The following is a 23,870-nucleotide window of genomic DNA, read 5'->3' on the forward strand; positions in this document are numbered from 1 at the left end:
TCTTTCCTCCCTTTACTTCCCAATTCCCCTCTTCCCTTTCTCCACCCCTCTCTCTTCCCTCCTCTTCTCTCCTTCACTCCAAGTTAAGGCTCATCTTCTTGCTCTCTCATCCGCTCCTCCTTCCCAGAAACGCGGCTCTCCTAGCCTCCTTCTCGCTGAGCTGTGACAGCCCCCCCCCCCCCCTGCCCCGGCCTGTCACAGCAGCACAATGTCAGGCCATTAGTATGTTAATAAGGCCTGAGGGTGACAGGTGGCCTGCTAGACAGCTCAATTAAGCTGCTCATTAAAGGAAGGCTAACGAAGCAGCCTGAACAGCAAAGCTCAGAAACAATGTGATGTCAGAGGCAACAAATTGGTGGGGAGTGTGAGTGTGTGTGTGTGTGTGTGTGTGTGAGAGGGAGGGGGGGGGGCTTTAGGAGAGGGGGTGTCACTCTAAACAGCAAGAGGGAAAAAAAACAAAAAGTAAAATGACAGGACATTGACGGACATCGCTAATAAGGGAGGCTGTTGGTTTTTGCTCCTGTCAAAAGAAAGAGAAGGGGGCAAAAAAAGAAGTGACTCAAACTTGCCCTCTCCATCCATCTGATGATTGGGTTGACCACAGAGTAACACTGAAAACACACTTAATTGCTACTGCTCAAATAACACACCGCAGAATATTTAACTGTACGTCCAAACACAATATGAAAATAAACAAAACAACTGACAGCAGAACAGGAAGATTTGAGACCCCAGGATAGCAGAGGTCATAGGTCAAAGACTTCTTCTCTGGGCCAAGGATGGAAGCGTGGAATCACTGCACCAGCAGAAGTGTGTGTACGGTATGAAACAACCTGCGCAACCCGAACAACTCAACCAGCGGCAGTGAACGTGTGTACATTTCACATAAATATCAATAGCCTGGGCTGCATTTACTTGTTTGTATCTTCTTTCGATCGCCTTCACAATGCCCCGGCATTGTACCGCAAGTGACTAAAGTTGCGTTAGAGGGCCGCGTCGGGCGCAGAAGCGTATCAATGGCGCTTTTAATCAGAGGCCGCTCGCTCTAGCGTGAAATCGAGCGGTTCGAGACGCCGCCGCTGTTTTCCGAGCAACATGTCGCACCGCGTCCGCTAATGGGAGTTTAAGGAATCCAACAAATGGGGTTGCGTGTGCAAAAAAAAAATGAAAAAAAGCGCAGAAAGAAAACATGCTCGCGTTATTCTTTGAAAGCTGTGGCAAAGCTGTCCACCTCATGAATATGGTAATCCGGGGGCCGAAGGGAAAAAAAGGCTTCATTAATTAATAAGTACAATGCTTCCTTATCGGCGCGGTTCTGATCGGGCGGACAAAGCGGGGCTGCCCCCGCGCGGGGTCACATGGGCTCGGGGAGAGCTGCACTGCAGCACCTCAGCTTTGAGAAAGTAGCCTTTTATTCTCCCGGAGAAAAACTCTCATATTCCTCCGGAAAGTTGGTGGGCAAGGGATGTGGACAGGGTTAGCGCTACGCCGCGGAAATGCTAATGAACAGCGCGGGGTCCTGCCTAGCACAGCACTGCGACCGCTAAGCTCTGCTGGCTGATGATAGGCAACAACCTGCTAATGATGATATTCAAACAAATCACCTTCTTTGCAGGAGCGATGTGCAATTTATTTTGAGTACTCATATTGCAATTCTACGGTAAATACGTTTTTTGTCCATGGTTCTCATTTTGCAAACAATGATCTGTTCTTCAAAACATTTATTATCCGTAAAGCGCATGCTCTGTATGAGCTGTGTCACAAGAATGAATAAGGCTAATGGGCTGTCACAAAAATGTAAATATTGCGTAAAAACACTTCTTATAGAGTGTGTTTTACTCTGCAGTAACTTCTGTTTTAATGTTGGACTAGCTTAATCTGTTGAATTAGCACTGAGCCGGTTACCATGCAGAAAGGCGTAATGTAACGGGAGTGCTTCGCAGTCAGCGGGGACAGTTTGATGGTCCAAATGTGGCCCAGCTTTGGAGGCTGTCGGGGGCCTCATCCTGCTAAAGCACTGGTGCACAGTGTAGACCTCCTCTAGTCTGGTATCCAATGACAGGTAGTCTCATTGCACACGGGTAACTTGAGGCTAACCACCTGTTCCAGTTTCCATCAGAGCCTCAGTCTGCAAGCAACATGTCACATATTTTTAGCATAGTTGCTTACTTCTCCCAGAATCTCGAATGATTTCATTGTCCATAGTAAATGTACGTACGGTCAGCTGCAGACTGCATGGCCTCCGTCGCAGGACTGCAGACTGCGTCTCACTCAGTCAGGTCCGCTGCAGTGGGGGGCAGGAAATGGACGCTGTCCGTTTGCTTTGTTAACAAGTTTCACTTTCCCCTACAGTCCCCTGGCCTGAGCTGAACCCAGCCTGACCCCACAGCGCCTCTGCTCTTCTGAAGAAGAGTGCCAAAGCAGCTCAGAGTTCCTGGAAAGCAAAAAAAAAGGGATTGCGACTATCGGATTCACACTAATAGTTCCCGTAACGCAGAGGGTCCTAAAAGGAGAGGTCCCGGATCCTGACGAACAGAAAGAGCGAGGGCCAGACGCCCCCCTCCCCGCCCCAGGCTGTTCATACCTCCTCCTCTTCTCTCCAGGCCACGGCGTCTTTCTGCTCGAGTAATCACAGATCATTACGCAGCAGGCGATCTGCAGGTTGGCCTGCTCACATTATTCAGCTAATTGGTGGCATGAGGGAGACGGCAATAAAACCACAAACCGGGGCTGGGGGGGCAGGCGTGGGGGGCGGGGGCAGTCATGACACATTTCTGTGGATGAAGTGAAGAAGAGGAATGGTAATCGCGTGGAGTAATTACGCCAGGCCTGAAACGGGCCTCGTCATTACCGCTGAAGTAAAGTTTCATTTTGGTTTTCGTGTCACAGCGGTGTAACTGATGGGTGTCTGACTGTGAGCTGTACTGCTCTGCACTCCACTCTGACCAGTCACAGTCCAGTCACACTGCAGTCCAGTCACAGTCCAGTCACGGCCCAGTCACAGTCCAGTCACGGCCCAGTCACGGCCCAGTCACAGCCCGGCCACACTACAGTCCAGTCACACTACAGTACAGTCACAGTCCAGTCCAGTCCAAGCTTAGCAAGTCACAGTTCAGTCCAGTCAGAGTAAGTGTAACACAGTACACTGAAGAGCAATAACCGCTGTACATGGCTACCTGATCACTGTCACACAGTGCACTGAAATTTCATCTAATTGTAACATTTGACACTAAAAATGTTATCTATTTTCCAAGGGATCCCCTGAAGCACATACTATGGTTTGCAGACACATTCGGTTCATTACACATGTCCAGAGAATTTACATTTATTTAACAAAAAAAACCTACATTTATTGCCTCCTTGTTACTTAATATCTTTTTAATGTGTATTCCACATTTAGCGGCACAAATAGCCAATTAGGTATGGCTTTATCAGTGGCATTTGCATGTTCATGTGTCAATCATTGGTTTATCAGTCAGTTCTAATGGGCATTCTGACCTTTACAGACAAATTGAGAAAGAAATAAACACAGTTCTGTACGGTAGCCCTTATTATAAGCAGGGTAAGGTGGTTCTTCTGACCTCTTCCTGTTCACGAGATGATCAAAGATTTCCATCGCACCAGTAAACTAGCAAATGGGCAAAGTCAAATGAAGAAGACGCAATATTATCACACACACCCTAACAATGGAAGAATTCATGTAGTAGAGTAAAGGCAAATTATAGCGAAAATGTATGTACAAAATTACAGTTAGGTGTGTGTGTGAGAGTGTGTGTGTGTCACTTCTTGTTAGAAAGTTAGAAAAAATTGAAATTCCTGAATTGTAAAAATGTTCAGTTCTGTGTGAAACTATCAAATACTGGTGCTGGCTGACAGGACCAGGAAATGTTCCAAGCGCATTAGACTGCACCCATAAAATCACAGCAAAAACGGGTGGGCTACAGGCAGTGTGCTTAAGCTGCTGACTGATTCTCATGTTAACCTGTTCCAACTCTGCTTTCCCTCCCAACCATTCAACAGGCCCATGTATCCAAATCAACCCCCAACCCTCCCTAACACCCCGATTTATTCACAAAAACACATTACATCTTAATCCTCTTTGCCAGGCGGAGAATGCAGCCCTGAAAGGCTGGATTTACTGCTTACATGAGCCTGTGAGGGGACAGAAACACAACGCAGGGGACCCCCAAATCCAACGCAGGGGACCCCCAAATCCAACCCTACAAACTACTAACAGACAGCACGAATCTCATTTTTTTGAGGATACTAAAATCTACTGTGCACAATGCAGCTGGTGGATAAAAATCAAACCTGCATGTTGATGTATGCACTGGTGGTTTGTATGTGGTGGTTTGTATGTAAAATTGTAGTTAGGGCCAGTTGGATTGTAATGGCTTCGGACGATGAACTGAGATCACACACAGTACCTTTATCACAGTTCTTTGACAGGAGGAGACACAAGTTTACTCTGGAATGATAAAAAGCACCTTACTGCGTATATCAGAAATAGAGGCAAGTCTTCTTAACCACCCCCTCCCCACTCACATGCATGAATTCATGCACACACATATGCACGCACACACACACACACACACATGCACACACAGGCGCATGCAAATGCACACACATGCACACACACACATACACATATGCACACACACATGCACAGACACGCACAAATACACACATGCATACGCACACACACCCACACACACATGCACACACACACACCCTAGTCCTCTCTCTCAGTAAGTCTATCCTTGGCAGAACACTTCAGGCTGAAAGGCAAAACAGGACCAGAAATACACACAGGCTCCATACAGGGCAGGGCTCACAAAGGGAATATGATTCACACAAAACAAGTTCTACCAACATCCTTTAAAATCACACCAGCGAAATAAACACATTTCTGCACCGCAGTACAGAAATCCTTCACTGAGGTGATCTGCTATTGGCTCTCCCTGGATAGAAAGAGTGGGCCAATTAGAGGCTCACAAAGTGAGCATCAAACCCCAATTCAACCCCAGACTTCTTTCTGCGTACAGCGCCCCAGATTTATACAATATGGATAATGTCTGTGGACAGGCCAATGGTGGGGGAGGGGGCATTGTGACCGCAGTGTGGGCTGTGGGCATCAGCAGGGGCTCTCTGTGGTATGGGGGGGGGGGGGGGCAGGGTGGAGGGGAGGGGGGGCACGGTGCCCCTAAAACCCATTTCCCCCTCTCTGCTTCCGGATCTTTCTCTTTGGCTACTCCTAACCCTCAATACTACAGCCTGACCAACCGTTAACACTGCTGCGCTCCAGTAACAGAACTGGAGGGCACCGAACGAGGAACAGACCAGGTCTTCTCCTGCGAATCACCTGAACCGTCCATCTACCCTTGCCCACAGCCGGGAGCGGACTGAGGAGACGGGAGACGTTCGAAGAAAGAAAATGAGAAAAGCGGGGAGGAGGATGAGAAAGGAGCACAGGGCAAAAGGGAAGAGGTGGCAGAGGAAACGGATGAAAGCAGAGCGGGACCATACAAGGCACGGACAAAGAGACGTGACAAAGAGGGCGAGAGATACGGCATACCAGAGCCTGGTTATTAGTCGCGACGGGAGAGGGCCCTCTGGCTGATGATGATGGAGAGAAACAATGGCGGAGCCGGCAGAATGGGAGCCAGCGGAGACCGCGGGTCCTGTCTGCTTTCTGAGCCCAGCTTCCACGGCCCGGCCCGCTGATCACGCGCTGATTGATGGGGTCATCTCCGGGGCTTCCTCAAACTCAGGGTGCCTCCGAGAGGTCACAGCAGGGTCACCCGCGGGTCAGCCAGGGAACGGATGAAAAATGCAGAGACTTACATGCTTCCTGTCCTCTCCTGAGGCCTTTCTATTAATCTGACCCCTTCTTCAACTAAGTCAGAGGCGAACCTGTCCTCTCATTTGAATAACAAAACTTAGGGTAAGGAATGTGTTGTTATATCTGACAGATTTAGCTACGTGTTCCTTAGATTTGTCATTAAACTTTATCTGAATCGTTTTAACAAGCGAGAGAGAATTTCAGTTGTTTTAACTTTGCACACAAACCCAAAAAGCTATATAAAACATTGACGCATTCGTGTTAAACGCTAAAGCGTTCGAAGGCAGCGGAACTGCAGTTATTTTTCTGATGTTGTTTTTCTGTTGACAGGAACAGTTTTTTTCCTGTTTGTTTTTTTTTTGTTGCGGCGCGCCTGTTAGCTGGAGCTCTGCCAGTCCTCCAACTCCACTGCCGGAGAGAGTGCAGCTTCAGTAGGGTGGGCGTGAAGGTAACCTTTCCAACACACTGACACAAGCTCTCCAAACAGGCGGTAATTACCCTACGTTAGCGCTGCCAGTTCCTGGCTGTGGCGGCGGCCGTCCCCACCACCTCATTACGGCAGTTTAACACTCCTCCATCACCTCATTACCACCTGCCTGTTAAACGGCGCTCGTTCTGCCCGATGCTTATGGTATAATTGGGAGCTGGATGCTAACGGGGAACTGGCACGGGCGGTCCGTGTGATGTCACTGCCGCGACGCAGGGCTGCTCGGAGCGACGGTGCGTCGGGGGTGCGGGAAGCGGGGCTGGGCCTCAGCCCAAAATCCTCTCCGTTAGGTTATCAGGCACAGCTGAGGTGCGTTGTAAGAGCGCTGCCTCCGGAAGGTTCTGTTTCTTTCCTTCAACATCCGTTAATGGTGTGGTAGTGCAGGGGGCGACTTCATAGGGGTTAGTCACTGCACTGTGGGGTTTCCCTGGAGACCCCTCACCACTCACTGACCCGCCAGTCACCCAGCCAGACTGGCCCAAAACAGCGACGTTCCAGCAAAAGGCCTGTTGTGGTTCCAGGAAGTGTGAAGGCATTTCCTGTTCGGCTGCTGGAGGGAGGCTCCAGTCTCTGTGCAGAGGCAGCATCTGCAAAGAGGCCAGGGTGAAGCAGGGGGTGAAGCCTGTCACCTGTCACTCATCCTACAGCTGAGCCCAGTGCCGGTACCCATGTTACGCAGAGTCACGGAGGGCTGCCCCTGTCCCACACACACACACACACATACTCAAACACACACACATATACTCACACACACACACACACACACACGCACGCACACACACACACACACACACACACACGCACACACACACGCATACACACAAACACACACACACACACACCCACACACACACACCCCGCAGGCCCACCTGCCTCCAGCTCAGTGTGTGAGCCTCTGGGTGCAGACTCTGAGCCCTGCCCCTGCTGCTTTATTTCAGCTTCACTTACTGAGGAACAGACCCCCCCTCAGCACACACACACACACACCACACACATACACACATACACACACATACACACCACATACATATACACACACATACACCACACACATATACACATACACACACACACACACACACACACACACATACACACCACATACATATACACAGCAACATACGCCATACATACACCATACACACAAACATACACCACACACACACACACATACACACCACATACATATACACAGCAACATACGCCATACATACACCATACACACAAACATACACCACACACACACATATACACACCACATACATATACACAGCAACATACGCCATACATACACCATACACACAAACATACACCACACACATACACACACATACACACATACACACAGCAACATACACCATGCACACACATACACACATACACCATACACACAAACATACTCACAGCAACAGATACCATACACACAAACATACTCACAGCAACAGACACCATACACACATACACACAGCATACACATACATATACATACACACCACACACATACACACAGCATAAACACCACACACAGCAACATACACCATACACATATACACACACCATACACACATATATACACATACACACAGCAACATACACCATACACACATACACACACACCACACACAGCAACATACACCATACGCACAGCATACACACCACACACATACACACAGCAACATAGACCATACACACATACACCACACACGTAGACACACAGCAACATACACCATACACACATACACAGCACACACATAGCAACAAACACATACAAATATAGCAACAAAAACATTCACCACACACAAACTCATACACACACACACACCCACACAGAGGGACAAACACACGCGCTAACATGCACAGTAACAAATACACACAGAGTAACAAGCACAGGCACAAAATACAAATACAAACACAGATACACACACAGAAACTCACTCACCCACTCAAAATAATGAACTGTTAAATACTCACTCAGACACATGCACACACACAGGCACACACATACACAAACACACACTCACTCAGACACACACGCACACACACAACTGTTTCTTCATAATACAAATCTTGTTTGATCTGGCAGCACAGGCAGGCAGGACTGGTGGCATGCATACTCTCTCTCTCCCTCCCTCTCTCTCTCTCCCTCTCTCCCTCCCTCTCTCTCTCTCTCTCTCTCAAGGTGAATGTCAGTAAAGTGAGCCAAACTGAGCAGATGGGATGAATGGAGAGGGAGAAAGAGAGACAGAGTAAGATCAGAATAAGAGCCTGTGGAGAGAGAATACTGAAGAGGGAGAGTAAAGAGGAGAGAAGGGGAGCTGAGCGCCGGGCGTCCTCCCGGCCCAAACTCGCCTCCAAACCACACGACCAAACCACGTCCAGAGAAATGAAACGCTCGTTAACCTCCGAGCTGATTGGCAGAGAAACAGAGACACGCTCTGCGCTCTACTGTCTTTGTGGGGTCCTCTTCAAGGTGCTCCAGGAGTCGAGAACAGCCCCTCTGAAAACACAAACCACACCCTCCAAGCTGAGAGGCCCCGGCCGTTAGGGCCCCTGCGAAGAGAAGAGGAATGGGGAAGCGATGGCCAGGCAGTAAATTACAGTTTTCACGGCAGAGACAGGTTATTTATTTATGTCATTGTCCCGGGCGATGCTGGCGGGAGGGGCAGCTTTAGGGTGGGGGGGGGGGTAGAGGGAGACATCTTAGGTGGTCAGCATTGACCCCCTCTGACCCTGTATCCTCTCCCTCATTCTCTCCATTTGCACACGTCTTGTTGGAAGACCCCAGAGGCCTCCCTGGTAATTAAGGAGAGGTTTACCCCCCCCCCCACCCACCCACCCCCCAGTGCTGTAAATATACCCCCTCTCTCACCCTCCCCAGACTCACACACATACCCCTGCCCATGATACAAGCCCTGTTCACCTCCTGCCTTTTCTCTCCGTTTCTCTCCCTCTCTTTTTACGGCCACCCTCCGTTTTGTGTGCCTGTCACCATACATCAATCTTCCCATTAGCCTCCCGTGTTAACCACTGGGAGCCACACCCCCCGCCCACGCCTCCCCACACCCCCTCACCCACTGACTTTCTCTCTGCGCCTCCTTAACAATTTCGCCATCCCTTCTTCTTTAACCCCTCCGTCCGTTCTCCCCGTCCCGCGCCCAGCGGGGCTCTTGGGAACGCAGCCGCGCACACACACACACACACACACACACACACACACCGGTGACACAGGGTCGGTCAGGGAGAGGCACGACGTAAGGGGCAGTAAGGAGATGGTGACTCGAAGCCTGCGCTGGGAGCAGTTAGGTATGGGCGGTCGGGGGGTTTGGGGGCGAATTCTGGGTGGTATAGCGGTTTTGAGGGGGACACAATGCCCCCAGTGTTCCGACAGGCACACAGACCCTTGTTTTACAACAGGGGAGGGGACAGCTTCAATGCGCTGATGATGTGAACCACTCTGGGCCGATTCACCCCGACAAACAGCTCATCGGTACCCCCTACCCGGCGCGCTAAAGAGAGAACAGCCAGGAGCCGCGCACAACAAAACCGGCTCATCTGAAGGGTGGACGACCAGGGAAAGAAAAGAAAATGTTGTCTTGTTCCCTCCACAAGTCCCACTTCCCTCCTCGCCAACCCCCCCTCCTCCCTCCCTCCCTCCCTCGCTCCCTCCTCACACACAGCTATTCTTCCTCCACGTCGAGCCCCCCCCTCGAGGTCCTGAGCTGGTGTTACTTTAATTCAATCAGTCTGCTCTTTTTGTGTCTTCCCCTTGTCTTTCTGAGTGATCCAACACTCAACCGGATTTACAGGAATCTCAACCACTTCAGGACATAACCGATACCAGCGCCTATCAAGGGAGAAGCTATTTCTGCCCATTCCTTTGCAGTTAATCAATATCCTTAGCTTATCTTAACAGTATTTAACACCAATTAGAATAGGCTGTAGCTTTAGGACTTTGGTTTCTCAAATCTGACTCATAGCTTCCGTGAGGTTTGTTTTACAACACCACACAAGCAATTACATGCACACAATGATATTATTTGCTCCTGCCTCACTGCATAAGTACGTTTGCCAGTGTTTCTGGATCAGTGTCATCGTGTAAGTGACATCATCAGTGTGCGACGTAATGGTAGTGCACCATGGCGAGTGTGAGTGCCTTAGCATGATGCAGTGAGTTTGTCTAAGTAATTCAAGGTGAGAGTTTTAGTGCACTAGTGTTAGGTAGCAAGTGACTGAAAGCGTCTCACTGTGAGAGCATGTACTAGCGTGAGAGTTGAGTGTGATAGCGTGACACTGTACCTGTGTTTGGCTGAGTGTGTCTTGTACGCTAGTGTAGCGCAGTACCAGCCTGCAGCTGAATGTGAATCGGTGCGTTAGAGTATCAGTGTGCGGTTAAGTGTGCCATGGTGCGTTAGCATAGCACAGTACCAGTGTACAGTGGAGTGTGTCTCAGTGCATTAGCATAGCCTAGTACCAGCATGCAGCTGAGTGTGTCTTGGTGTGTCAGTGTAGCATAGTACTAATATGCAGTTCAGTGTGTCTCGATGCATTAGCGTAGCATAGTACCAGAGTGCGTCTCTCTGCTTTAGCATAGCATAGTACCAGCATTAGGTTGACTGTATCTCGATACATTAGCATAGCGTAGTACCAGCGTGAGGTTGAGTGTGCCTCAGTGTTTTAGCATAGCGTAGTACCAGCGTGAGGTTGGGTGTGTCTCGGTGTGTTAGCGTAGCATAGTACCAACATGCAGCTGAGTGTCAGGGCATTAGCATAGCATAGTACCAGCATGTGGCTGAGTGTCAGGGCATTAGCGTAGCAGAGTACCAGCATGTGGCTGAGTATCAGAGCATTAGAGTAGCATAGCACCAGCGTGTGACTGAGTGTTGGGGCACTAGCGTAGTGTAGCACCAGCGTGCGGCTGAGTGTCGGGGCAGGGTGATAAAGCCAGCAGCTCTCCACGGTCGCTGAAGAGGTCTCATTGTCCTGCGGAACATGTGTGCTGAAGATGGCACCCTCCGGCCCTCTACACAACAGCACTCATCTCCACAGCCTTTGTGTGCCTCCGCTCCCCTGAGTACGGAGCCAGGGAGAGAGGGAGAGAGAAAGAGAGAAAGAGAGGCAGAGGGATATTCCTTTGGCAGGCTAAGGGTCCGAAGACAATAGCATTGTTTGCATCCACTTACAGCCTGGAAGGTGACCACGAGGGCACTCACTGGAAGCTGCAAATCACCGCGCGGAGACAAGAAGAAGCAACCTGTTGCTGAAGGAATGCGGTGGGGAGGGGCCCCCCCTCGTTAGGTGAGTGGAGAGCACTGCAGTCTCACACACCCCTCTCTCTCTCTGACGCTAATTGCTTTAGATCTGCTGGAGCCGCGCACTGCCGGGAGCAGCTGGGTCCATATTGGCATGCACTCCACTGGCCGTTCAGGTTTTAGAACCCGGCGCTAAAATCCTGGCGGCCCTCCGTCCCCCCCTGTCCCTGCTGCACCCACCCCCAACCTCCCCGTTCAACTCCGATCTAGGACTACGATGACCTGCTGTCCATATGCGCTCCTGAATCTGCAACATACTCTTGCGTTTGCCTCTAAAACTGTCTCAGACCTGTGTGTGAATTAGTTAACTTTATTCATCGAGCACTAGCCTGGTTACATCCACTCGCTCGTACCCTGTTATTGGCAAACGCCGCTTGGCTAAATGTCTAATTGTGAGTGCGTGTGTAGCATGGTTGGCTCGGCTAGTTCGCTAGTAAGCATGGTGAAGTGCAGTGAAAGCGAAGGCTGGTAGCAGGTTATCGCGACAACACTCCCCGATGATGTAACCCTCAAATTCAAAAGAACGTTGTTGCCCTTGGCTAGAGGCGAGTTCGTCTTTAGCTGACTGGTAACGCGTTCGTTCAACAAATAATTTGGACAAGTGAGAGGCCGGGGTTCAAATCCCACCTCAAATCTCACCTGTTGCACGTGTGATCCCACCAATCGCACGGTGGCTATCTATGACCCGCCGCCGTCGCGTCCGACGTGCCTCCTTGTGTCCAGACGCCGCGGGCGGGGCGGGGCGGGGCGGGGCGGGGGGGGCTTTCTCCGCTCCTCGTAAACCTCAGGCGCTTTGAGGCGCGGGGTCAGCGGAGGTCGGAGAGGAGCGCTCGGCTCCCGCCCGGGGAAGGAAGGCCGCGAGACCGAACAAAGCGCCAGCAGCCCGGGGGGGGGGGCGATGAGGCAGACAGAAAGACGGACGCGGGGACGCATTCATCGCCCGAGGCGGGCCGGGGGGGGGGGGGGGGGGGCCCGGGAATAAGCCGAGGCGCTCAGACGCCCCCCCGTGACCTCGTAGGATCAGAGAACAGGTTGTCGAAACATTTGTAACATTTGCCAAAAGCAAATCCCAGCCCGCCCATTGAAAAGGAGATGAAATCCCCCCCCCCCTCCCCAAGAAAAAAACCCCGGCCCTCCTCTCCCCCTGACAGTGTGCCCCCGCCGGCCCCGGCCCCCAGAAATACCCCCCAGCCCAACCCCTCACAACCTCCACCAAATCCCCTTTCTCTCTTACCAACCAGATGGGTCCCCCAGAATAATAGCTAAACCCCAATGAGTTCCATTCAATTTGTCGCCCTGTTCTAAAGAAGCTTGTAAGCTTTCCATTTGCACTGGTGTTATAGTAGCGATGGGAGGCTCTTCTGTGTTAGGACTTAATTACCTCCTAATAGCTGTTGTAGGGATAAAGCCTTATACATGGATCCCCCCCCCTCCCCTTACCCCTTACCCCCCACCCCACACACCCCCATCCCAACCCCCCCCCCCCACACACACAGAACCGTGCTTCCCTAAAAGACACAAATATATTTCTCAGGGTTCGGTGGGGGCTAATCTTCTCATGAATAGTAGGCCTGAGGTGAGGTAATACAGGGGTATTTACCTGCCCCCTCCTACCCCCACCGCCCTCCCTAGGGACTGCCCTCTCCCCCCCCCCCCCACATCCCCACTTCCTTTCAACATTTTTCTCTTTTGTTTTGTTTTAATTTCACTTCATGTTGATCCAAGTTGAGAAAATCAGGCGAGCAGCAGAAGTGGCCTTGGTTTATCCTGATTCATTCGGCTTCTGTTGGCCAGATCCTGGGGGGGGCACAGCCAGAGGAGCCCCCAGGAACAAGTGAGGGTTTTTTTCCCCCTTTTTCTTTCCCATCTTATTTTGAAGGCAGATTAGGGGGATTAAGCATGGTCCACATATGCTCCTCCTCAGTATTGGCATTCAACACGACACTAACCCAACTGAGAGAGAACAGCATCAACCCAACTGAGAGAGAGAGAGAGAGAGAGAGAGAGAGAGAGAGAGAGAGAGAGAACAGCATCAACCCAACTTAGAGAGAGAGAGCGAGAGAGAGAACAGCATCAACTCAACTGAGAGAGTGAAAGAGAGATAGAGAGAAGGAGAGCTGCATCAGTCCAACTGAGAGAGAGAGAGAGAGAGAGAGAGAGAGAGAGCCAGCAATATTGACTTGGGTGAATAACGTGAACCCAACTGAGAGAGAGCGTCAACCTGAGAGAGTAACGCTAACCCAACTGAGACCAATCCATCAGAAGAGGGAAAAAAACACCAGCCTAAGTGAGAGACAACCAAAGAGAGCAAAACCAACCCAACTAAGAAGAACTAGAAAGACACAAACAGAACATGCTAACTGAAGAGGTGGGGACAGCAAGAGGGAACAACAGTGGATCAGGTACTGAGAGAGAGAGAGAGAGAGAGAGGGAGAGAGAAAGAAAGGTGCAGCAGGCGGCAGAGAGAGATTAGAGAGAGTGAGCATAAAGGAGTCACCCAAAAGTGTTAATGATTATTTCTAAAATTAATAAACAGGGTACATTGGTCAATCTTTTTTAGAAATATCACTGGAATGCACAAGCAAAACAATTTTCAGACAAAAAAAAATGTGTGGTAATTTTATTAGCTCCTGGAACAGGTGACTTTCTTTTCTGAAGGCTGATATTGGATGTCTTCAATCATCATCATCATCATCATCATGACCCTCAAGTTCATTATCTGCAAAGAAAAAATGCCCCAGACAAAGCGCTCCCACCCATTTAAGAATATGTAGCAGTGCTATATGTCCCGCACCAGCCCCCCCCCCCCATGCTGCAGTCAGAGGAGAGGCAGCTTGTGGGAGCAGACGGTGGGATTAGGAGGGCAATAAGTGGCCAGGGGACACAGAGATGGTCAGAGGCACCCAGTCCATCTCTGGGACAGTGAGAGATGAACAGAAACAGACCAGCACAACCAAGCATAAACCATCAGAACCATAGACCATCAGAACCATGAACCATCAGAACCATGAACCCTCACAACCACAAACCATCAGAACCACAAACCATCAGAACCATAAACCATCAGAACCATAAACCATCAGAACCATGAACCCTCACAACCACAAACCATCAGAACCATGAGCCCTCATAAGCACGGAAATACACTTTGGTGAGTAGGGACACTGACACTGACTTGTGATAAGATGTCCAATAAAAACATATAGAAGTTGTTTTCACTGAAACATGCTTTTGTCATTTAAGACACTTGTATGATGGCAAAAAAATGAAGACTTCCAGAGGTTATTGTGGAAAATCTGGCTGCTTTAATTTTAGCAATCAGATTAAAGCTTTGTTTTGACCATAAAGGGCTTTGGATGCATTTTTCTTTTCTTCTAAAACATCTTTCCCAGGAACATCAATGTGTTCCGTGGAGAGTAGCAGGGGCAGAGATAATAGAATCCACATGAAGGACAGGTTGGTTTCTACTGGATCAATTAATCGCCTCAGGAAAATTAGCCGTAAGGTGGCAAAAGCTTTGCAATCAAGCACTTGGCCCGCAGTATGCAGGAGAAAACATTCTCCATTAAAAATTATTCAACGCAATGTACTGATGTTTGTGCGCCAGTGCTAACTGCAGAGTAATTACAGACAAACAGGGTGAAGTAAATGTGATAATTCTCCTTGCATTCTGGCGTTCTGTTTTTGCACCGGATCTGTGAAATGAAAGCATGTACCAGCTCTGAGCAGTACCCAGGCCTTTCACCTGTTTGATGAGAAACTTCTGAGCATCGTTTCACTGGAGTGTCACTGGAGTGAGGCAAAGGGCAAGTTTCTAAGGGCAGTAAGTTTCCAAGGGCAACAATGACAGGTTATCCGGGGAAGGAGCTGCCTCTCAGTGAAGCTATACAGCATGTGATCAGAAATAAATTACAGTACATCATCGCATTCTTTTTTTAAGTTTTTATAGTAATCAAAATTTGGCATCTAGAGTCCTAATTTTGAAGGTCCAATTTGCACACTATGTACATGTGTGCTCATACACGGCTCGGCTGTTTTCCTCTGAAACCCGCGCCCGCCAGCCATGGGGTCTTTTCACACCACAGCAGTAAGCATAGTAGGGGCGGAGGAGGCCCATTCACACCTGAGTGCAGAGAGCCAGCCAGGGCCGCCCGGACGGCCAGCGGGAGTCACTGGAGCTGCGAGCACCGCAGTGTCCCTGCGGACTGCATGCCTCCCGCCTCCAGCATCCCCATCAGGAGCCGCGCCGACGGGGCTGTCTGCAGTCGACCCCGCCTCGGGGTCGGGTCCGATCCGGGTCCGATCCGGGACCGCGCGCTCGCTCCTGCGCTGTGACATCATCGCCGTTCGGCCGATGCTATCATCCTGAGCGACGCAACATAAAGACAAGCGCACGAGGCAGGAATGAACGTGCGGCGCTATGCTAGAGGGGCATCATCTGAGACTACAGGCAGCATCGTGCGGGGATCAGAATGGCTACCGTAGCGCAGTACTGGCTGTGCCAGTGCCCGCTGTTGCCGGGAGGACAGTGACGCGCGCTGGCCTCAGAGGGGCTCAGGGAGGCCATGACGCAGGCTGTGTGAAATCCCCTCAGGTAGGCCGGCCGCTTCTGCAGCACCTGATGAAGAGCAGCTGGAACAGGGCGGCTGAAGAGGCCACCGCAGCTGTGGGAACAGATTAAAGCTGTTCACAACCGTTTCAAACGGGATGACAGCTATTAAAGAGAATCGTCAGGCTCCGTGGTTTTTTTTCATGTGTGGGAACCTGTTATCCAGCAAGACTCTTTAAATTGATTTGTTGTAAAGTGCTTGAGTTTCTGTGCTGTGTTTCCCTCATAAAATGATTGCTTTAGACTTAGTCTTTAGCTCATAATGGATTATTTTAGGAAAATTATCCTAAATCTGCACTGCTGCTCTAAGGTGCTTTATGCTTTATACGAAAGGCAGTATTGTATGCATTCCCAATACCTGGCATAGAAGTCATGCCACATAGATCTGACTTGTTTACAATAAACTGGTATCACATTATACAAACACAAATCTATGTGATTATTCCTATCCTTGGAAGATCTCCATAGGCAATAGCTGTAAATGTAGACATCTCAGTGCATGTGCACATTGATCTGAATGATTAAAAGTAAATTCATATTCTTTCCCTCTCTAACTTGAGCCATATACTTGGTTTAAATACAATGGCCTCTGTAGGAGCAACTCTTGCAAATATTCTCCCTGTTGCATTTCCTGACATTTAAAATAATGATACATAGAAATAAAGCCAAACATTCGCCGGGGTCTCCTTTAATGTCCTAATATTTTAAGCCTAACCCGCGAGGCATTTATTACCATTTGTTACGCTAACAAGTGAGATTATGAGAATCTCTAATGAAGGCATCGCGCTCAACTGAACGCAGTGATTAAAATGGCACTTTTCACAGTGGCGCAGTTCATCCGTTCTCATTACCATAATCTTATTCAGCGCGAGTAAACAAGCAAACAGACGGGTAGACACGGGAGGAGAAAACAATTAAACAACACACACACACCGAGCGAAAGGGCCGTGGAACAGGGAGAAACAATGAAAGTATGCTAATAACCTTGATTTTGTGACATGTTCTGCCGAGCTCCCCCGCGTTCGCGGGAACCGCATTGTGTCTCACCGGTGGGAATATGGACGGCTTGCGAATCCGCTGTCTTCGCGCTCAGACGAAGCGAAGTAAAGCAGGTCATCTGGTGCACGGTTGTGCGCCAAGTAACTCACCTTAGCAGCTATGTGAAGCTCACTCTAAGCAAAGGGGGGTGTCAGGGACTAGGCCATGCATGCACTAATATGAGTACTAAAACGATCCAGTGGATAATTGCACTTTGCATGTAGTAGGCTAGCCTGCAGGAGTTATGGCAACACAGCAAGTCAACACCTAGATTTCGGAATGTTCCTGATTTCTATCATTACACAGTGATCTCTGTATAGTATTCGCTGAACATGTACAAGACATGTATATGACCATAATAAAATATGAGGGGGGGGGGGGTTAAATAACAGGACTGCCAAATACAACATGATAATATGTAGCACGCGTGGGTGCATGTCCCCTGTCCATGCACTGTAGAATATATTGTTTGGGTTTTTTTGAAAATGAGCAAAGGACCAGCATGAAAACAGATGGCAGTAAAAAGTCAAAGGTCAGAGAAAGCAATGGGTCTGTAGAAAGGACAATAGTGAGGAACGGCACAGTTCTGCCCCTGCTGGAGAATGAGAGACAACAAACTGTTACACACAAGCCAGCTATTTTACACCTCACACAAGCCACAACATATCTGCCCTGTTTTATGACGTGATGTGTCAAAGAACATATGCCACACTGTCTAAATTTGGATAGCAGTCTTCCATAATATTCTCCCATGAATGGTCTAATGTATGTTTCCAGCATTTATTTTTCTTCTTTAACTTAACTTTAACTTTCATTCATAATTCCTGTTTCCCTCCAGAAAGAGTTTTATGGAGTTCAGTGTTGGCATCTGAGGTAACATATTTCGTGTGAGGCAGAGGAGCGATGCTGACTGCATATATCAGCGGATCCTTGGCACAGATTGTGCACCTGCACTTTTCTACACAATTAACACAACGGCTGAAAAACATAATCTATACGATGTATGATATAGGCAGGAAAAAAGTAATGTACACAACAGATGGCATAGGCAGGCTACTTTTCATATTCATCCCATTAAATATGATGGGAAGTGCAGTTCATATGATGGTAATAGTTTTAGTGATAGACTAATATGTTGTCATATTATACATTACATATTTATGCCTAAAAGGTTAAGCAAAGATAGCTTGGTACCCAGTGAAATCTTTCATGTTAATTCAGCCATAACATGATGTTTGAGTTCAAGATTTATAGGCTACTAAAAATAAACACTATTTGAACAATAGTTTTAAAACTTTTTAAAACTGTACAGTACATCCACACATAATAATAATAAATAATATTTTTTAAAGAAATGTATGATGTTGCCAGCAATTATCATTCTGTTGTTATTTTTGTTTCTTCTGAATAATAGTACTAATAATAATAATAATAATAATAATAATTATTATTATTATTATTATTATTATTATTATTATCATCATCATCATCATCATTTTTATTGTTATTATTATTAGCAGTAGCTGGAAATGGTAGCGGGTTGCAGCCATATGACAACGTTATTACATCAGCGGCGCAGTTGGGCAACCGTTTCCAAAATGATTCAGTCACAGACCAGTGATAATTGAGTGGAATAATTGTTTATAGCATTTGAGTAACAGCAAACAATTTATGTTCTCTTTAACGTCCACCTGTCCTTCACAGCCTCGCTGATAGGCCGAGCAGTGGGCTACTGTGACTGCAGCCTTCACTAATTGAAATGTTACGGATCATAACCGTTAAAGAACAATTTTGCACGCTTCGTTTATTAACGTTTTAAACACACTTTAACGGCTGAATTAAGGGACAACGCCGTCAGCTGTTAGACGCAGGAGGGGTCGCCGGGTTAAAACAATAAGCGCAGCGTTAACTAAACCTGCAATCAGTGCATTAACTAGACGCGCGCTGTGTGTGTGTGCCGGGGACAGAAAACGTGCGCGGAACATATTGCGCCAGGAAGCACCACATTTTCTGCAGCCTATACCTAATCTTCTTCAACAGATCTTCAAATTGCAATAATTAGTTTCGGAGCAGAGAAGAGGCGGGTATTCTCAGACACTGTTCCCGTTTTAGTAGCCCAAACTAATGCATTTAGAAATTTAGATTATAGATTGCATATTGCATTGGATTGTTCACCAATTAATTAAGCGAACATTTTTTTCCATATTTTCAATTATTAATCCCTACTTGTTAACGTAATGTCACGCTTACGCAGACAAATTACGTTAAAATTTTGAATTGTAGTAGCCGGAACAGATGCCGTGGAGTCTGTAGTGAGGACGCTCTCTGAATTTTACACACGAGCGCGTTTCGTTTAGTGCAGCCGCTCCAACTTTTGCCTCCAAAGTCTTTGGCGGGGGGGTGGTTTGATAATTTGTCATATAAATCAGACCCATGACATTTCTCCGTTTTGGGATATTGATTGCGTGCGCGACTGTTCCTAAATCAGTACATGTTTAACAACGATTTTTATTTTTTCATTTAAATTTGTTAATTTAAGTTTATAAATCAAAAGAAGCTCCGCCAGCATGCATTGCTAAATATGGGCTGGGTAGCATGTCGAAAACCTGCTTTTAGGTGGCAGTTTTCCGTCTTTTTCGAACATATTCTACTGCTGGAGTGTGTCTGATTTAATTGAGCCTCTGTTTCTTTGTAATGACATCAGATTTGGAGACCCCTCACCACCCCTCCACGCTCCCCCTACCCTACTCGTTAGCAGGAAGCTTATTGGTCCCTTGCTGGCAGTATGAAAGACAATAACAATTTCCCTCAGACTTGCCCCCTCATTGTCGAGCCCGCTATAAAAACCTGTCGCCATGCCCAAGGTTGCAATAGGCCGTCAGTACTGATTTGGAATAACAAGGCGAGTTGTGAGTGACACTTTCTTTGCTCTGTGCTGCGCTCTCGCTCTCGGTAAGTTCGGCGTGGCTTTGACGCATGAGTAAATTGCTTGTTTCTTTGTTTGATTATGTATACCAAATAACTGATTTCTATATTTTTTAATTTATTGTATTATCACTTTTAATTCATTGTCTCTGGCACATTTCCCGTTTTTATTCTATAACAAGAATACGCCGAATAAAGTATTAGTTCGTAAAGAGAAGTATTTGTTGGTTTATGAATTATATGAAGTTATAATATGTGGAATATGCATGCAATAAACCACGAGATAATAAACAAATTATGGAATAAATAACAACAACAGCGAGCATATTTTACAATAAACTATATCTGTTTTCCAATAGGACAAGTTGTGTACATTGAACTGAAGACCATGGACTCCGATACCAGTCGTGTGTCCAGCAGGCCGTCTTCACCAGAGGTGGAAGATATTTTTATGTCTACAGTTAGAAAGACAGGCGGCTTCTCTGGCGCTGTCTCCTCCACGCAAAGCGACTCTCCACCGGAGCTGAGCGCCGACCTGCGGAGTCTTTCCAGCAACGATGAGGACGCGCTCACGCTGAAAATGCTTTCAAAGAAGGACAGAAAGCTTCTATCAGAGACCGAACTTCAATCGATGAGGTTGAAGATCAACAGTCGGGAGAGGAAGAGGATGCACGATCTTAACATCGCAATGGACGGGTTACGAGAAGTGATGCCCTACGCTCACGGTCCTTCGGTGCGCAAGCTCTCCAAAATTGCCACTCTCCTCCTGGCGAGAAACTATATTTTGATGCTCAGCAACTCTCTGGAAGAGATGAAGCGGCTGGTCAGTGAAATCTACGGAGGCGGTCACCACGGCGGGTTCCACCCATCAGCTTGTGGGACTCTGTCGCACACTGGTCCTTTGCCCGGCCACCCCGCCGTTTCCCACGCATCTCACCCGGTTCACCACCCGCTCCTACCGCCAGCAGTCTCGACCGCGTCTCTTTCTGCGCCCGGCATTTCGGCCGTCACCTCGGTCAGACCTCACCACGGACTGCTGAAAGCGCCCTCCGCGACCGCGGGTCCACTGGGCAGTAGTTTCCAGCACTGGGGCGCGGGGATGCCCTGTCCGTGCAGTATGTGCCAGGTGCCTCCCCCACACGTCCCCGGCATGAGCGCAGTCAGCATCCCCAGGCTCACCGCTGACTCCAAATAGCTCCAAAAACTTTATTGTAAACGAGAGAAAGAAGGGAAAAACGAACTGTCTTGTGTCACTTTGTTCGAGTGATACCTCCGATGTAGAACTTTCTAACAATTTAGCTCGTTTAGTCTGGTTTTTTTTGTTCAATTATTATGTAATGTCAAGGGAAACGAAACTGTATTGTTTTATATATTTTATTATATATATTTTTCAATTTCGATGACCTTATGCAACGTCAAACATGGAATATTTAGCCCCACTGAATCACTGCATCAACCACTTTAATAATCTATTAGACTGCGTGCGCATTTTACTGTTTGATGTACTCACTTGTTTGTAAGTTCCTTTGTGCATATTTCATCTATTGATAGAACCTCATAAGGTGCGGGTAACAATTTTAAAAAGTGATATTAAATATTCTAGTTGGATTCGATTGTGCTTAACGACTGGTAATACAAAAAATGAAGAAGAAAAAAAAACTCCTTAATAACACGATTGAAAGGGTCATGTCTACTGTGTAAATATTTAGAGCCAGAATTCTGCTTATATAGTATGGGAGAGGGAGATTACCTAGATCGGCCTCTTTTCATGTGTTTCTGGTCATCTTTTCAATCTTTTATCTTAGTTATGCTTCTCAACTCACTGATGTCACGCTAGCCGTATCGCAAGTGTTCTGCACATTCTGTCCCGTGTCTGCCCAAGTTCCCCCGAATGTTTATTTAATGTCTTCCGTGCTAATCCTCAGCCCTTGCCTGGCCGGAGCCTACCCCCTCTTATATCTGATAGTGTTTTCCACAAGCATGCTACTGTCACTGCCCGACGCAAAGAATGATCGCCTCTTTATTTTTGTATAAAAGTGTTAAATGATATTTATTTACTTATTTCGCTGGACTTTTAAATGAATGAGTGATATGCTGGGATTTTAAATGTAAATAAAAAAGCTAACTAATAGTCGAAGATTTGTTTCTTACTGGTTATTGAATTGTCGTCTTTTACGCACACGGGCCTATACCTCATAACAAAGTTTTAAGAAGGATAACAAGTGTGGACGAGTGGTATAAATTGAAATTCCGTGCAGTTCCAAGACAGCGATATTCAAGCGTTCATTTTCTTGAAAACAAGTCAGGGCACTTTTTAAATTAATATCCCAATGAAGTTTATTTTAAACTGGAAAGGTCTTTGAATTATACCTACATACAGGGTTTTAAAGCTGCAGCACACATACTAGTTTCATTATTATTATGATGATTATGACGATGATGATGATGATGATGATGATGATTATTATTATTATTATTATTATTATTATTATTATTATTATTATTATTATTATTATTATTCTCAGTTCCAGTCCCAAAACAAAGTTAATAATGTATTCACTGTTTTATACGCCGTGTAATTTTTCAACCTTTGAAAAAAAGATTCGTTCGTTTTTAACAGTTTTCACATTTTCTATTACTAATTCCGCTACAAATAGCAGGCGAAACGAACCATCATTGAATATTTAGGTTAATATACCTTATATATTAGGATATTGGGATATATATCATTGTACATAGCGTGTGTGCGCGTATGGATGTGGATTAGGTGTTAGGTGTTAGTTGTGTTAGCGACAACTAATTGATCACATTATTATTTTTATTTTGGAGGTTCTAGTTGGTTCAGCAATCTAATAACACCAATCTATTTCACAGTTCATGCATATCTTACACCTGAACACGGACACAGAAACTGTCCAGAATATTTTTACCAATTTATTTTAAGTTTAAATACTAAGACATAGGTCTATAATTTAGACTTGCTAGATGTTTCCTTTACCATGGCATCGACAGATTTTGGTGTTCGCTGATTAGCGTTGAGGTGAATAAATGTTTAATTAAACGATTGCTGCTTTACTGTTGTGATAAGTGTCTGAAACACTTGAACACTAAAATGGAACGTATACTTTAGGACAGAAATTGATTGGAGATAGTAGCTACATGACCAACACTCATGAATTTTGCCACCAGTCAAATTACTGCCAATGAGTTTGAATAGGTTTTCGCGCGAGTAGGATACATTGTTATTCACTTGTAAACTAAAAACAATGACAGAATCTAATTCTGTGCACAGATTAGTGCCACCATAGCTTCTAAACAGAGTGTGTTCATATAGGGATTTTGGCCTGAAGACGCTCCCAAAAACCTTAATAGCGGGCGCATCTTATATAATCACAAAGAATAAGAAAGCAGTTGCACTTTAAATACAATACCGTCAAATATGAGAAAATACATTGATTTTCAATTATTCCTATGGCAACAACTACATTAAGAATTTGATAAATTCTTAAATGCGTTCCCATTCTATTATGTGTATTTATTTGTTCATTCAAAGTTTTATCGTATTTGTTATTTTTTAACTTCATGAAAGCTATTATTTATTAAAGCCGAGGACAGTCTTCAAAATACTTTTCTTTTTTTTTTTACAAAATCCATCAGTGA

At 46.8% G+C, this 23,870-nt stretch overlaps 1 protein-coding gene across 1 annotated transcript; it reads left to right on the forward strand.

Annotated features, from left to right (window-relative positions):
• Positions 1–19,403: 19,403 nt before the first annotated feature.
• On the forward strand, positions 19,404–22,347 carry olig2 (oligodendrocyte lineage transcription factor 2). The gene is made up of 2 exons (XM_061226895.1): positions 19,404–20,237; positions 20,570–22,347. The coding sequence occupies exon 2, from the start codon at positions 20,599–20,601 to the stop codon at positions 21,403–21,405; it is 807 nt and encodes a 268-aa protein (XP_061082879.1). The 5' UTR covers positions 19,404–20,237; positions 20,570–20,598; the 3' UTR covers positions 21,406–22,347.
• Positions 22,348–23,870: the final 1,523 nt, after the last annotated feature.

This window comes from Conger conger, chromosome 17 (genome assembly GCF_963514075.1).
Source record: "Conger conger chromosome 17, fConCon1.1, whole genome shotgun sequence".
In the NCBI taxonomy this organism is placed as follows: domain Eukaryota; kingdom Metazoa; phylum Chordata; class Actinopteri; order Anguilliformes; family Congridae; genus Conger; species Conger conger.